General features: G+C 37.1%; 1 protein-coding gene across 1 annotated transcript in view; it reads right to left on the bottom strand.

Moving 5' to 3' along the window:
• LOC135469185 (cleavage stimulation factor subunit 3-like) overlaps positions 1-17,386 on the bottom strand; it is a 53,542-nt gene that overhangs the window by 14,756 nt on the left and 21,400 nt on the right. Inside the window, exons 4-6 of the mRNA XM_064747732.1 lie at positions 3,934-3,966; positions 3,108-3,205; positions 450-551 (exon numbers count right to left, since the gene is read on the bottom strand). Of these exons, the coding sequence (XP_064603802.1) occupies positions 450-551; positions 3,108-3,205; positions 3,934-3,966 (233 nt within the window). The remainder of the gene's footprint in view (positions 1-449; positions 552-3,107; positions 3,206-3,933; positions 3,967-17,386) is intronic.

Genomic DNA, 17,386 nt, shown 5'->3' with positions numbered 1-17,386 from the left:
ACCCGAACCCTCTTTTCTTTTCTTTTCAACATTAACAGAATTCAAGTCATTACCATTAAATTTACAAAACATAAAAAGATAGCAAAGAGTTTGAAATAAATTTGATCGAGTTCATCTTCTGTGAAGAACATCTTCACGAATCAGTTACATTTCTCATTTAATTTGACTATTATTATTCAAAATTTTTGTTTTTCCTCAGTGGAATACTCAGACAAAAGCCAATTACATAAGAAATAAACTGAATATTCAAGTGTTCAAAGCAATATTTGGGCTATCCTACTTGAGTTGTCTTTTTTTCTTGTTAATTTTCCTGCACCTTTTGCTCAATGTGATATTTAGGGTGATTTTATTTTTTGTAACATTTACAATATTTACAAACTAAACAAAGGAAAGACCACATATTTTATATAAACAAACCACTTCCTATAAATTTTGACTAATTCACTTACACAGACTTCAGGAATGCAATATAATCTTGCCATATTTGATATGAGAAAATATCCATTCCCACTTTGTCCAGGGCAAAGTCATAGGCTTGTGCCATCTTTTCTCTGTTGGGTAGAAAAAAAATACAAACAAAATACAAATGTGTTGCATTTCACAAAATTCCTATACAAAGTAAGACAAGTGAGCTGAAAATAATTTAAATGTACTCTTCAGGTCAACTGCAACAAAACAGCATGACCAATGTGTATTAGTTGCACTTGCCACTTTTCACAGAAGACTTAGTATTAGGTTTAATGAAAATAAACAGCAATCTAAGTGACCCATATTAGGGACAGTTATCAAGGTTAATGCATAGGACAGCTCTACTGAAAGGAAAAGACAACTCAAGCATTTCGTCTTCATACTATTTAAAGGAGAAGAAAATTTAAATATCAGTCAAATACCATTGAAAACAGTATGCATTTCCTCGCATGTGAATACCATAAAAAAATTTCTAATATGTACCTCAAGTCAATAAATTATAAATAAAGTCAGCATCAAAATCCACTGTGGGCGACTCCATTTTGCCTAAGAACTAGTCCTGAAGTCTTCTGTGTTAGGAGGAGAATTGCTGTCGGAAACTGCTGAAGTGCAGTTCCTACACTTCCTGTAGACCTGTTCTTCTCAGAAGGTAACAACAGGAAAGTTCGTTTTCTGCTTGACGATCGGGAATCCAGAATGTTGGTCATAGGTTTCAAGTTTACACGAAACTTTGCAGTTTTAACGACTCTCACTGGCTGAGAGGCAACACATCCCAGCATAAATTACTGGGTATTAAAGATGGAGGACATCATGGACTCAGTGATTTATGCCAACTTTGCCGTTTTCAGGTTTTACGAGTATGGTGAGGAAAAATCACAAAATTATGCAGCAGACACCACCAGATAGAAAAAAATGTGCTCTTTTCAGCCTGTAGTGTCATTTTTTAAAATTTTCTTCTCCTTTAATTCAGATTTGGTGGCAAGGCTACCAAACAGCTCGCCTGCAGAACATACATGAACGCAAACCTTTACCTCAAATCACAAATCTGGTGCACATAGAGCATCAGCAATGGATGTAAACTCTTCAGGTCAACAGATGCAATACTTTCTGAGAAACCACCACTAATATCACTAATTTGTTTCACACTGATTCTAATACACAATACACTTTATGAATTCTGTAATTTATTGCATTTAATATGCACACACCAAATCAATGATGAAACATCCATTTCATGTTATTGTTCTCTTCATGAGTGCAAAACCAGAGGTCAGTACATATAGTATTTTTTAAGATACCACTCATAACATTTTGTGTAACATTGCTTTTATTGGACACAAACGCTTGTTTATGACATCAGCTAAGCCTGTAATAAGAACTAGATAGCAAAAAAAAGGGCATATTGTTTGCTGTTCGTCAATAACAGGGTCTTCATTATGATCGTCAATAACAGGGTCTTCATTATGATCATCAATAACAGGGTCTTCATTATGATCGTCAGTAACAGGGTCTTCATTATGATCGTCAGTAACAGGGTCTTCATTATGATCGTCAATAAAAGGGTCTTCATTATGATCATCAATAACAGGGTCTTCATTATGATCGTCAATAACAGGGCCTTCATTATGATCGTCAATAACAGGGTCTTCATTATGATCGTCAATAACACGGTCTTCATTATGATCGTCAGTAACAGGGTCTTCATTATGATCGTCAATAACAGGGTCTTCATTATGATCGTCAATAACAGGGTCTTCATTATGATCTGTGATAAAGTCAAAATCCTTTTTGAAAATAATAAGACAGTATATACATGACATTCATATCTGAGCTAATGTCTTATTTCGCACGTTTTCAGTATTTGGGCCAAACCCACACCGATTTATCTGAAGCTGAGAGAGTTCAGCCACATCAGCAATAACCCACTGACACTGAAGCTACCATTATTCTTCAACCTTTTCACATGTTTGGAAAGTGTTTATTCAAGTACATTCTGAAGGCATTATTCTTTGTACACTAACAAAATTATGCTTTTTGTGAAGCCTGGACACTGGCCAATCCAACCAATGTAGTTTTATCTCCAAACTCAAAGTAAAAAAATGTGTATAAATTGCACTGAAAGTTTCTATTTCATATGCAAAAAGGTCGAGGAAATAGGGTACTCCCACAACTTCCCAAGACATAGAATATGATCGCGTTTATCTCGCTTATAATATTTGCTGCTTTTAGATTGGGGGGCCCGCGTGGCTAGTGGTTAGCACACCAGTGTGGCACAATAACCCAGGAGCATCTCACCAATGCAGTTGCTGTGAGTTCAAATTTAGCTCATATTAAATTCCTCTCCAGTTATACGTGGCAATGTCTTCCAGCACCCTGGGGATGGTCATGTGTTACCCCCAGGCTGTGTGTGGTTTCCTCCCACCAAGCAATGCTGGCTGCCAACTTGTAAGCGAGATATTGTTGAGTATGTCATAAAACACTAATCAAATAAAAAAATAAATCAATCTTTGGGATTGGAAACATCATCATTTTCAAATTACACATAGTTGTTACTATTGTTTACTTCTCCTTAAGAGCATGAGGCTCATGAATTAATTAATCATCCAGCATATTACTGCCCAGATTGGATCAGTACATACCTGTAGGAAGGTAGAGATCCTTTGGTCTCTTTGATGTAATTTAGATACAGTTTCCACAGATCTATGTTGAGCACCTTGATCAGACATCTTTGGAAAAGCTGGAACATAACATTTGAGATACTGGTAAACAGGTATATATATATATATATATATTTATTTATATACTTAGCTGGTGTGTTGTTTTTGCTCCAAGTGTTTTTCTACCTTTATAATCTGGTATGTTGTTCCACAAGGAAGAAACTAAGAACATCATTCATCTTAGCACAATACAATGTAGCGCATCAATTTCTCTGCACCAATTCTTTGACAGGCTGATGAATGGAAGCCTCCCTTGACAATAAAAATGCAAACAATTTGCATGCATACAAGCACAGGGTGCTTTCCATTATCAGAATGATTTATCTGCTTGGATTTTAACACCAGTTTTCATTTTTATGGAAGCAGTTGAGTTTACAGGTAATGGTAACTTGAGTGTCTAAAGTAAACCACCGACTTTCAACACGTACCTGGCAAACCTCTTGCCATAAAGCCTTAGCCAAAAAATGACTGGTAAAAGGCTTGATTATTAGACTTTATGTACGATAGTTTTACTCCATCAATGATCATCAATTAAATATATTATGACAATGTAACAATGTAAGAAAGTCCTGCCAGTTGTATGTTATCATCTCAATAAAATAAAAATAAAAAAATATACATTTATAAAATTTGTATATTTGTTACACTTACTACTACATTTATTATCAAAATCGAATTAATGATCAAAGTTTTTGTCAATGAAACTATAATAATGTGTTCATGTTTATCTATTTGTGCTCAGTCTCACCTTCTCAACTCTCTCGTAATTCTTAGCTTTCATCTGTTAAAAGAGAAATAAAAAACAAATAGGTCTTAAGTTCAGTTAATCGTATTAGACTGTTGACAACACATTCACACACACAAAAAAAACAAGACAAGAGTGAAATGGGCAAGGATACCATTTTCAACACTTTAACATATAAAGAACATTTAAGTATCTAATATGACAAAAGTCAAGGTCAATAATGGGATAGGGTTCAACACCCAAACAGCTAGAGTAAAGCATTGGGAGCGTTGAATAAGATAGAAATCCACATCATAAAATACAGAAATGTACATAATTCTTGGAGAACCAGTGATCATCAATCATTTATGAAGTTAAATATTATGACAGTTTCAGCACTTTTTGTAATCCTTAAATCCTGGAAATGCCTTGTGCAAATATAGTTCATCTTAAAAGACAAATAAATGCAGGCTTCCAATACAAATTTGAATGTATGCATGTATGTATGCCTGGGGTTTTATGTTGCAGACATATTGGTTGCACCCAAACAAATCCAATTACAGTGGAATGAAACAAGTTTTCTTCAAAAGACAAAAAAAGTACGAAGGCGTCAGACGTCTGTCCCTAATTTTTTTATAGCCCACGCCCAGTTTTAATTCACGTGTGGAGGGCCCGCACGAGACAATGAAGCTGCAGTGATCCCACACAAAGAAAACCCTCTGTGTCTGACTTTCATATGCTGCTTGATTAACCCAGCTGTCTCATGTGTTCACCTGAATGAATCAGTACAGTTGGTACCTCTAAACAGTGCAATCATTACCGTCACTACCGTCCTCTGTAGAATCTGTCTGTAAGCATTTGTTTCTGAAAAAGAGATTATTTTAGATAGACAGGGTCTATTCTGTTAGCAAAACTGGACAGCCGACCAATCGGAGACATCAGCACTGAAGCCTATAACTGGGTTATCCAGATTTCATAACATGCTGCATGTACATGAACACATGACCAGGTGATCACAAGCATCTCTAAGATCTACAGGTATATGTATGCAACAAATTTTGTTAGTTTCATTCCTGTTGGCAAGTAAGTAATTAGTCAATAGTCCTAACCTCCCCATCAGACTTAAGCAATTCCAAGCTTAGTTATGAAATAAAGTGTGCTTAAAATAAACAGCTAAACATGAAGATGTCCACAAATACACTTTCTCTCTTCTACCTTTCAGTTCGTCTTTGATCATATCATTTATATATTATTATACACTGTATAACTATAATGATGTAATTGGCTGTGATCTTTACAACACACGGTTTGACTGATTGATTGATTTCCTTTTTGAGTTTTGCGATATACTCAAGAATGTCACTTACATTATGGTGGCCAGACTATGGAGGGAGGAAACTGGGCAGAGCAAGGGGGAAACCCATGACCATATACAGGTTGCTGACAGATCTTCCCCTGTACAACCACAGAGAAAGCCAGCATGCTGTCTGATTAAACTAGCTGGAGCAGGTACATGTACTGACATGCTGGCTTCCTCTCCGGTCGTACGTGGGAAGGTCTTCCAGCAACCTGCGGATGGTCGTGGGTTTCCCCCGGGCTCTGCCCGGTTTCCTCCCACCATAATGCTGGTCGCATATAAGTGAAATATTCTTGAGTACGGCATAAAACACCAATGAAATAAATAAATATATGGTGTAATACACTGTATGGATGGCTACAAAGAATATACGCTTTCTAATTAAATTGGTTATATATCAACGCATTAAGCCACAATTCAATTAACAGGACGTGACGCCAGATAGGCTGGAAATACTGGCTTGAACCCCAGCATCGCTGCTTTAGCAGCTATATTTCGGCTTGGACCAGAGTTTCCCTTACTCAGGCCTGACATTTCCTAGCACTCAGTATACAGTATTAGTTTGTTTATTATATGTACCAGACAAGTTTTTCATTCCCTTTAAACGGTAAAATGTAATACTTGTACCTATATCTCCACAACACAGCACTTTATCATTGTTAATATAGAAGGTATACTGAAGTTCTACTAATACATTTTAAGTGTCTGATAATTTTGTGCATGACTGGTGCCAAAAACATCATCGTGGAAACTTGAAAATATTTTAAAAGATAAACATACACTTGTCAATATTTTATGTAATCAGACCCCATTTCAGCATACTTTTTTTTACCTGTTTATTTATTTGATTAGGGATCTGTACTGTACTCAATAATATTTCACTTTAATAAACGGTGGTCATGTTTATTGGTTGATGAAACCAAGCAGAACATAGGGGGAAACCAAGCAGAACTTAGGGGGAAACCATAACCTCACACCTGTACAAATCTTCAGACAGAGAGGAATTTAACCATGTGACATCCCTCATTGGTTACAGACTGATCAGCTGGGAGAAAGGCAATTCTTAAGATGAATGAGCATTCATTCAGATTTCTGGTGTCATTATGACTGGCATTATTCCTTACCAGTAACCATGTTGTTATATTTGTTGTTGTTGTTTTATTTATTTATTTTTTTTTTGCATACTACACATATATTGGAATTCACAAGAATTCTGCTCTTCATTGTTTCTCCATAATCTTTGTAAATAAGTAAACCATGACCCATTTACAAAGAAATCACAGAAAAAAATGTGCTCTAATTGTCCCCATTCAATATTGAACAGGTGTTTCCATGCTAACTTATAGGGACCTGACAAACGGGCCTTGGCGCCATTTTAATGGCGTCAAACGTTCGTTTCCCAGATCATCATAATCATGTCACAATAAAGACAAAACGACGTGATTAAAAAACATGCTGCCTTCCTATTAGATCATAATCCTTATTGGGTGAGAAATATTAGATTTAGAAAATTAACCAAAAACAAAAAATAAATAAATAAAACCTAATATAAAATGATCTACGAATTTCACTTCAGTTTAGTAATTTTTTTTTTTTTACAAAAGGTAGAGTCTGTGAAAAATAGTGAGACAGATGCTTAGTACGTGTACATATGCCTGTCAAATAAACTGCCGAGCTGGAGGAACAATTCAAACATGCAACACTATTGGTAGCTTCCTGCAGTTCACAAAGGGACAAAGACAAGGAAAAGGGGACACACTCAAGACTTCTCTGGAGAATAGGGCTCTGTTTTCCAGTACACCGCAGATGCCAAAACGGCAATATAACCCTGGGATGTATTAAACATATGTACATTTCCTTACTCAGCTTATCTATACTGAACGAAAATACAAACACAACACTCAATATTTTGATAAAATTAACTGCCTTATCAAATTCCTTTTAACATCGTTTTTCAGGGGGGCATAAAATGGACTCTTAGCAATGCATTTCCATAAATGATGGAAACAGACAACCGATGGTGACACTGTGGCAGGTTAGGAAACAGGGGTGGGGTCAGTTTGGGAAATTCCACACTTCAGTACCGAGTATGTCTGCCGTTTGCCTACAGCACTGCTACACGTCATCAACGCAGACCTAATGAAATGGTCAATTGTGAGTTGCAGAATGTTTTCCCACTTTCGTGTGAGGGCCAAATGCAACTCTCCGATGTCACCCCGGAACTGAAATGCGGTGGAGAACATCTCGCAAGTGTTCAGTTGGGGACAGATGGGTGAATATGCTGGCCAGTCAAACACAATGTTTTCGGGTTGTGGAAATGCTCTGCATACAGCAGCAACTTGGGGATGGGCATTGTCGTGCTGAAATGTTACCCCAGGGCATGTGGGATGACTAAATGGGCACAGGGTTCGCTTCTCTGAGGCCATTCCAAACCGTTTGAACAGAAATCTGGTTATTATGGAGCCCGACTGTTTCATTAGCTGTGGCAGTGGCCGGCCTGAAACGGTCACGGATGTGGAGGAGGCGATTATGGCAGTCTTGGTCTGCGACCGTTACACGCAGTCAATGGTCAAGCAGGTGATCAGTTGTCGTGCCGAATTCTTCACGACGTCTTCTGAGATAATTAATCGTTAAGGGCTCTGACGACAGCTCAAAAGGTCGCCAGCGTCGAGCATGTAAATAGTGCGGGCTCGTTCACTTGGTGGCATCTATGGCATCGTGCCTTTTGACAGAACTTGTACTGTACCCTAACCTTTTTTACACCTGAGGGTGAGGAGTGCCTGGGAAGACCTGAATATTACAAATAGGGCCACACCTGTCTGATGGGTCAAAATGGTGAATAGGCTTGAAATCGACAACACTTTGGTTTTGGAGACCGGAATGTACACTGGTGTAGGGTTTTGCTCTTGGCCATCTCTCGACACTAAATCAACAAAAATCAATGCATTATCTTGTGAAATATTTCAAAAACAGAAGTGTTCAGTATAGCTTGCATGGTCATCAACAAACTATTGTTCATTAGCTTTCTCAATATTTTTGTTTATTTTATGAGCTAGTTACTCCATGTGCATGCATATATGTAGGTATATGTAGGAATCCACTATGTAGGAAACGTTGGGTTGGGTACATGGATGGTGGAAACCAGTCCCTGAGCTACAGTTTTGCCATAATTACAAACACTGACAAACATCAATGTCTGATGCAAGGCTGAGGAGTCTTGTAGTCGATGGCTTGTAGTGTCAAGGGCAGTGGTGCATATATTCAGTGAGGTGTTGAGTAGCATTGATCAAGATAACATTTCCATGACAACAGACCTCGTCAACAAGATAATGGATAGTTTATCCTTGTGTTAAGGATTCACTGTGGGTCTTCATGATTCCACTACCTTACATAACAGCCTATAAGTGTGCTCTGAACATGGCATATTTGTGTCAACAGGGAGAGCTGCATTATATCGAAAACATAAGACACAAGGCTAATGGCTCTTCATATCTTTTCACGTCATAATATTTGGGAAAATTTGGTGCAGGCAATGGAACAATTTACATTATCAATATTTTCCCATCTGTGACAATTTCTAACCACCCAACCCCCACCCCCACCCCCAAATTCTATTGTACCATTTGACAAGGGGAATAATTAACCGGCAGGTGACCATGGACAAGAGTGATTAGACTGTCACACATCAACTTCTTTACTTCTTATTTTCTTTTCTCATTCTTATTTATTTGTTTGGCATTTAATGAAAATTTTTTTCACTTATATAATGATGGTCAGGTTTATGGGTTGAGAAAATCAGGTGCTCTGTGCCATGTACCCGACAAACCCACTGAATCGAAGCTGAAGCCAAACTAGCGAGAGCTAGATTCCAACGTGCGACCTCTACGTCAAGTGTAAAACTGTCTAGGCAAGGTTTCTTTAAGTATCCAATGAATGTCATTAAGCCTCAAAACACTTTTCTCAGATCAGGAGAACTATCTTACTCAGGAAAAACAAGGAACATAGACAAATTTAGACAAACCCAGCATTAAGGGTTCTGTGCATGACATAAGATACATAAAACAGCTGTTACCATGCTACAATGGCCAGTGGCTGCACTTAAGGGATATAGGTAAGGTACTATAAAACAAAGAGTATGGTTTTAGGGTACATTAGGTAACTGTAGCCATTTGCATGCCCCAAGGAGAAAGCTGAGAAACTTTATTGTACATTTATATGTTATGCCACATCCTAAAATTCCCCATTAAGAAATAAAAACCAAGCCTTTCACATATCTCTTAAAGTTTAACTTACAGTAGACAATGACTAACCACGAACAATGTCTAAACATGTAAAATGTGAGGGTTGTTCGATTGCATCGCTCCATACATTGGCTGTGGATTTAAAACAAGACATTTGCCGGCTGTTTGATGATTAAGGCACAACGGTTTCAGGATTCAGTTTCCTCCAGATATTAATCCAAATGCTCTGTGGGTGGATTGGGGGCAAGTCAGGACGGCCGGGCTGTGTGGTTGGTTGAGGGAATGAACTAATGAGGTACTTCTTCTGATCTCTGATAAGTACTTAAAGTCTAATTTACTATAAAGAAACTGTAACTTGTATATTCCAAGATCCACCAGCCTATAAACCCTAGAAATGCTTATAAAACATCCATTTCAATAAAGCTCATAGTCTAGAGATGAGAATCAAGTTTAAAAAGAACCACACCTAATGTTGTAAAACGATGTTGAAAATAAGAGGCATAAATAAAGCTATAGCTGACATATACAGTACAAAAGCATATACATGTAACAAGGTATAATTTGCAATATGACCAAGAAGAGCAAATTAATACTCTAACAATTATGGCAATGAAGAAAAAAAAAAAAACAAAAACAAAAAAAAACAAAAAAACAATCAACATGATACATGAAAATCCATCCACTGAGTGTAAATACAAAAATGGCACGAAGTTCACTGAAACTATTGCAGCAATCAATTTATCAATTACTATAAATCCTCAAATTTGTCAACCACTAATGCACATTTTTCAGTGAAATTTACGCATACAATTGTTATCAAAATGAGGCTAAAATTATTTGCTTGTGTCACTAAAGATGCAAGCCTCATAACACTGCGCAAATTATTTCTCTACACCCCATAGCTCTCTCATCATAAGGCATTTCATAATGCAAACGCATGTCAATGACATTAAATTTTGCCACACAAATTTGAGTTATCTAAATCTTAATGAATCTCAGAAACCAAGGAAAAGCAAACCTTTTTGTCTTTATACTTGCACACAACTGCAAATTATAACATAATTAGGGTACATCAGCCATGCAAAATATCGAATGCTATTAGCTTCAAATTGCTTGGGCGACTTATTAAATTGTGACTTGGTGGTTAAGTTGCTTGTATTTCACTCAGGCCTGCTAGTACTCCATTTTCCCCACCCCCCAAAAAACTGGCCATCATTTAAGGAAAAAAACAAATAAATTAAACTGCTTTGGCGACTGGTATCTAAAGCAGGATTAGTCACATTTTCCAGTGAAACTGCCTGAATATCGTGGTAGAGTTGTACATGTATAGCACCAGCATTGATCAATCTAATGGCTAATTTGCTGGCTTTTTTTCTAATACAGCACTAGTTTCAGTTTTAAATAAAATTGAGAATAAATACAACTGGTACTTCAACGAATGAAAGCCATGTTAAAAAAAAGTCTTCCAAATATAACTACGGAAAGAAATCTATGTGGCAGAGGACTGTCTTTTTTTTTCTCCAGTTTAATTAGCTCAGCTGCTGGGAGCTGACAATGTTGACAATCAGGACATCACATATACAACAGAGCTACGTGATGAACTGTTATTAATATTTACTGACTCCCAAATGATCACTCAAAGATATCATCAAAATACTGACAGAAAAGCCGTATGGTTGATACATTAAAAAAAAGCCAAATCCTATCTTGTATGGAAATTTTATCTGTACAATACCTGAAATTTTGCTGTCTAGCGGTAATATTTTTATATCCAGAAATAGATTTCTTCCCCAAGCATATCAACATGCCTTCTTATTTAGATGACATTACTTCCCAATAAACAATTTCCAGAATACCGGTAGTCTTAGCTAATCATAAACTATGGAGTATTTGTACTAAGCCTCTGGATAAATTTATACATTGTAAGGTGAAAAAAGCTTCAGATGATTTTTTTCGTTTTTCTTCCGGCTGTCAAGATCAAGGTTACTCAAATCAAGCTCCAATATATTGCGCATTAGATGACTAACTGTGTCAAGGTCTACACAACAGAAAAAACGCCAATTATGACATTTAGGACGGAGAATGTCTTCCACTGCCTAGGGTTAAGTCACCAGCCACATTGAATGTTCTTCAGTCCAAAATACACAGCATTTGCCTGTATTTTTCATTACTCCTGCAGAAGAAAGTTGGGTAACATGCTTGTGTTCGGAGCAGCTTTACAAAAAAATTATGGATCTGTATGAACTTTTGTGCCTAAATAATGAAATTTTTGGCAGGAATCCAGATCAGAATTTGAACCAAAGAATTTTATTTAACATTTCTTCACTATTAAACGAAAGGACACAAATGCAGAGTACTGACTCTTTGTATCTAGTTATCGAGGGAATTTGTACATTTTCACATCTCACAGTGCTTCCTAGTTCTCCATAACCTTGGTTTCTGGGCTTCCATACAATAATTTTTTTTAAATAGGGAAATGTTCTAACAGTTCCATGTAATCTAAAGATTGGACCAATGATTAAATTCTAACTTGAAACTACATCAGCCTTTTTTCTGCTGTATTGTCTTTTCGAGGCAAAACAAATTTAACATTTAATACCAGCAACAAGAATCAGTAACATTGTTGGAAAGAAAACTGGCACAACAAAGTCCAAACAAACACATAAAGTTTCTTATTAAACAACTGCCATAAAATAAGTACAGGTAAACATACATAGAACTGTCTTTATCTGAAAAGTCCACAAGTGTAAAACTGCTCTGTAAATTAATAGCAAATGTTCACTATGACGTATGTTCAAATAATGGTGAAATACACTCACTGCAATGTTTTACTCCTCTCTGTCATTTATTCCTAATTTTAGCATTCATTCCTTTCCATTTAGAAATAGTTTTATCACTAGAAGTCGCTGGTGAATACATTGGGGGCATAAACCAGAAGCAGGTGTAAACCTGCCACATGCAGTGAGCAGATTCAGTCTTGTTAGTGGCGCCGATTTTAGAGACACCTGCTCCCCAGAGTTTCACCGAGTAGGTAAAGTTGTTTATGTCTGAATGAAATGTCAACTTTCCAGACAAGGTGAACAACCTTGACTCTATGTTTAACCATCATTAACATGCACAAGTATCACATCTCACATCAGCCAAATAAGCTGTGTTCGGTAAATTCCCTGATGTCAGTACAGCCAGCTACAGTAGGCCTAATACCAGACTAGGCCTGCTTATGAGCAGGGCTGCTAAAACACCATGCTTGTGCCCTTGAAGATCGGCCCTTTGAAAAAGGAACAAAACTGATACACTTTGGTTGGGTATTAGGCGTTTGCTGCTAAACCCAGTACCTATCCACTGGTCTACAAGACTACTATACTATATGGAATGGTTTGGAATAAGAATTAACAGTTTTATGAAACATGGTCAAACGTTAATATTCAAGTCTTAGTTTAGAACATTTAAACCTGAATAATGGCTTACACTACCTTATGCCCAACAGCTTAGCTAACTGCTACACTAGCTCATGTCCAATGGTTTAGCTAACTACTACACTAGCTCATGTCCAATGGTTTAGCTAACTGCTACACTAGATTATGCCCAATGGCTTAGCTAACTGTTACACTAGCTCATGTCCAATGGCTTAGCTAGCTGCTACACTAGCTTATGCCCAATGGCTTAGATAACTGCTACACTAGAAAATGCCTTATGGTTTAGCTAACTGCTACACTAGCGTATGCCTAATGGCTTAGTTAACTGCTACATTAGCTTATGCCCAATGGCTTAGCTGCCACACTAGATTATGCCTAATGGCTTAGCTAACTGTTACACCAGCTTATGTCCAATGGTTTAGCTAACTGCTACACCAGCTCATGTCCAATGGTTTAGCTAACTGCTACACCAGCTTATGTCCAATGGTTTAGCTAACTGCTACACTAGCTCATGTCCAATGGTTTAGCTAACTGCTACACCAGCTTATGTCCAATGGTTTAGTTAACTGCTACACTAGATTATACCCAATGGCTTAGCTGCCACACTAGATCATGCCCAATGGCTTAGCTAACTGCTACACTAGCTCATGTCCAATGGCTTAGCTAACTGCTACACCAGCTTATGCCCAATGGCTTAGATAACTGCTACACTAGAAAATGCCCTATGGTTTAGCTAACTGCTACACTAGCGTATGCCTAATGGCTTAGTTAACTGCTACACTAGCTTATGCCTAATGGCTTAGCTAACTGCAACACTAGAATCGATTAGTGTAAATCAAACCTAATTTCTGCTATTATTTCAGAATAGCACAAATAATTATGTTTTACAGTTTAAGCCTTGCCTGTGCAGGTGTTACCATTCAGTGATTCAACAAATGTAATTCAGTTCCTAAAATTTATAAAGCCAGTCGCAGAATAATTTTTCATATGTTACAAGTCTTACACCATAAATATATGAGTGTCATATATACTGAAAGGCAATGATTTCAAATCAGCTATTCTTAGTGAATACAGAAAATTTGATTTGATTGATGAATATGGATTTTTGTCTTTATCTTAAATTTTTCTAAAAAAAAAAATGATCAAACTTCACAAAAATACTCTTAGTGGCCATATAAGGTAGATGAATCAATCAGAATCAAATTGTGTCACTTCACTGTGTCACTGCACATGTTGATTTACATGTAATTGATGAACTAATTTTGAGTCTGGCCCATATGTTGATTTACATGTAATTGATGAACTGATTTTGAGTCTGGCCCATATGTTGATTTACATGTAATTGATGAACTGATTTTGAGTCTGGCCCATATGTTGATTTACATGTAATTGATGAACTGATTTTGAGTCTGGCCCATACGTTGATTTACATGTAATTGCTGAACTGATTTTGAGTCTAGCCCGTATGTTGATTTACATGTAATTGCTGAACTGATTTTGAGTCTTGCCCGTATGTTAACTTACATGTAATTACTGAACTGAATTTGAGTCTGGCCCATATGATGATTTACATGTAGTTTTGACCATTTCACAAAGATATTTCAAGCTTTAGCCTAAAATTCTAATCCTGACTAAGCTCTTAATTATATGCATCAAATCAATAAAAATTTTGACTGCTGATCAAACAGGCCTGGCCAACAGTTATCTACTTTCTTTGCCATTTTGGTTGAGCAGTGTGAGAGTAAATCACACCTTTTTATGTTTTAATATGCTGGCATAAATATGCGAATAACCTACTATATTCAACCTCAAGTTTAGCTTTTTTTCAAGTGACATATTATGCTTGATTCTGTTAGATTCGTCAACCATAAAGGGCCACACAAAGTCACATGTTGGCATGAAAAGTATCATGTTAAGGCCTTTACGTCCTTCTGAAAGTGCATTTTTACAGACCCAATTTGAGTCTGAAACACAGGAATGTATGACAAATAGCAGATCCCTCAAATAAGAATCTCTAGAGCAAAGACTATGTTTCCATTAAAGCCAAATAAAGAACATTATGCCAATGTATGTGTTTTTAACAGCTGTTAATTACCCCTCTATTTTACGCATGTTTTCCGTCAATGGTCCGATTTTTTCTGAAATTACATCATTAATCTTGCTCGGAGCATGGCGAACACCCCCTCAAAATGCGAATGAACCGTGGTTGCTACAGTGATGAACCTGAGCATATTAAACTGATCAGTCGAAGCCATTTTGTTTTTTTCTGCTGAGATTAGTTTAAGCAAATATCACATTCATTTATAGATATTTCCCTACATCAAGAGATGGTTTGTGGTGCCAATTTTAGTTGGGAGAGTGGGATGGTTTCGAGGAGTGGGCTTCCTCAAATTTCCATGTGATGTGATATTTCATCAAGAACGAACAAGGAAAACAAGTGGATCCAACTTTTCTCCAAATGACCCTATAGGAATGCTCTGAGCTGTCACTGTCAATACCTCCTCTATTATGTTGTAGATTCTCGGTTCAAACTGATACGGTTGTATGCCTTCCATGGTTTATACATTTACTATGGTGGAGATCTCTATTCACTTACACTGCACATGATTTTATGTGGACGCTGCTAGCCCATGTACATGTATATACAATGTAGGAAAGGTGACGTGCTCAGACACTGCATGGCTTCGCCGGACAGAAAAACGCTCCAATTATTCAGTCTCCCCCCCCCCCCCCCACAGAGTTCTTTTTAACAGCGATCATCATTGACATTAACCTCTGCAAGCTACTTTATTTCCAGACCGACCCCTGGGACAGAACTTTGAAGCAATTTTTTCCCTGCCACTTTTTGTAATGTTATATCTCATTACATGTCCTAAACTGCATATTAACAAATAAAACTAAAGTGTGTAATATATCCTTCGAGTGGAGAACGAGTGATCACTCGCCTCTCATGCAGTGGTGGTACAATTTTGCCCTAGTTTGAGAATACAGCTTCAGTTATTATTATTTTTTTTTTTTTGTAGAGGATTGAACTTCTAGACTTTAACCACAAAAGGCTCTGTGAAACAGGTCCTGGTCCATACATGTATATGGTAAACCAACATTTACCAGTCATCATTCGCTGAAATGAATGTTAAGTGAATGTCTAGGACCATTATGTCCTACCAGTTTTGACTTGCGTATTTCTCAGCTGATATTCTGGTGTAATACACAAGCTGTACATGAATACTGTAAGCACAGTAGAATCATTTGTTTGCTGTTTGACCGATTGTTGCTGTCAATCCAAATCATCTGACCAATTGCAACTGCCTGTTAAACTACTTTATTTGCCTATTAGAAGACTCAATATTTGTTGACTACATCATTTTGCCTGTCAAGTTATCCCATCAATCAACCACGTTGAAATGGGAACAGGGACATGTTTGGTGGGAGTTGTATCATTGGTCTGCTGGCTGAGTCAATAATACACATAATACAGAAGCTACATTACATTGGATATAAACCAGTTTATCAAAGCAGATTATGATGGAATTGTAAGGCCTGGCTGCACGTTGAGGTTTAAGATACATGTACTTATGCAGCTTTGCTGAGGTAAGTTCTTTACAAGGCATATAGAAGCTGACAGAGTAACATCACAAAGTTTCTTTTCTACCATGTACATTCTACCATTATTATCAAGCATGGCATGCATGTCAGTTAAATCAGAAGTTATCAATAAAGAAACTTTGTGGTGTTTGCCAACAAGTTCAGTTATATGTATTTAGCTAAGTTATTAACAGCCTCCCCCAAATGTGACGTACAGACTTGTATGTTACATTGGGGGATCAGACAAGTGATCTTTAAGGCCAGCATTAAATCAACACCTTTTATGCCTCAAAATGGGAAAAGTATCTACTTAATGTGAACATGAAGTCTGCCACTATATATATACATAGAAAAGAGGATATAGGGCACAGATATCACAGACAAATATCTAAAAAAATTCTATAAAGTTTTCATAATTGGTTTCACGTCAAAAAACCTATTAGCTCTCGATTGTTAGTTTGGTTTCATATAGTGGACAGACAGATATCGATACAATAAATCGAATTTTTCAGTCGCAGTACTTTAAGTGTTAAACTGATGCATTTTGGACCACACATTTATGAGCAGAGAACTGAGAGTGGCTGCCTGTGTCACAAAGTGTGCAGGAGGCTGCAGTAACTTGTCAGGGTGAGCTGTCCAGAAAACTGCCTCTGGAGAGTCGTTGCTTGAAGAAAAATATTGACATTGCATTATTTTCCCTTAGATGTAAGGGAAATGTAAGATGTATTACGAAAAATGTAAGATGTATTACGAAAAATTTCTTAACAAATTCTGCATGAAAGAGTCTGTTATAAATCAGAGGGACCCGCTATGTTCAGTAAATTCCCTGATAGCGGTACAGCCAGCTACAGTAGGCCTAATACTAGACTAGGCCTGCT

Source organism: Liolophura sinensis, chromosome 1, assembly GCF_032854445.1.
Source record: "Liolophura sinensis isolate JHLJ2023 chromosome 1, CUHK_Ljap_v2, whole genome shotgun sequence".
Classification (NCBI taxonomy): Eukaryota; Metazoa; Mollusca; class Polyplacophora; order Chitonida; family Chitonidae; genus Liolophura; species Liolophura sinensis.
The sequence above is the reverse complement of the archived record's forward strand: the minus strand, read 5'-3'. Positions and strand labels throughout refer to the sequence as shown.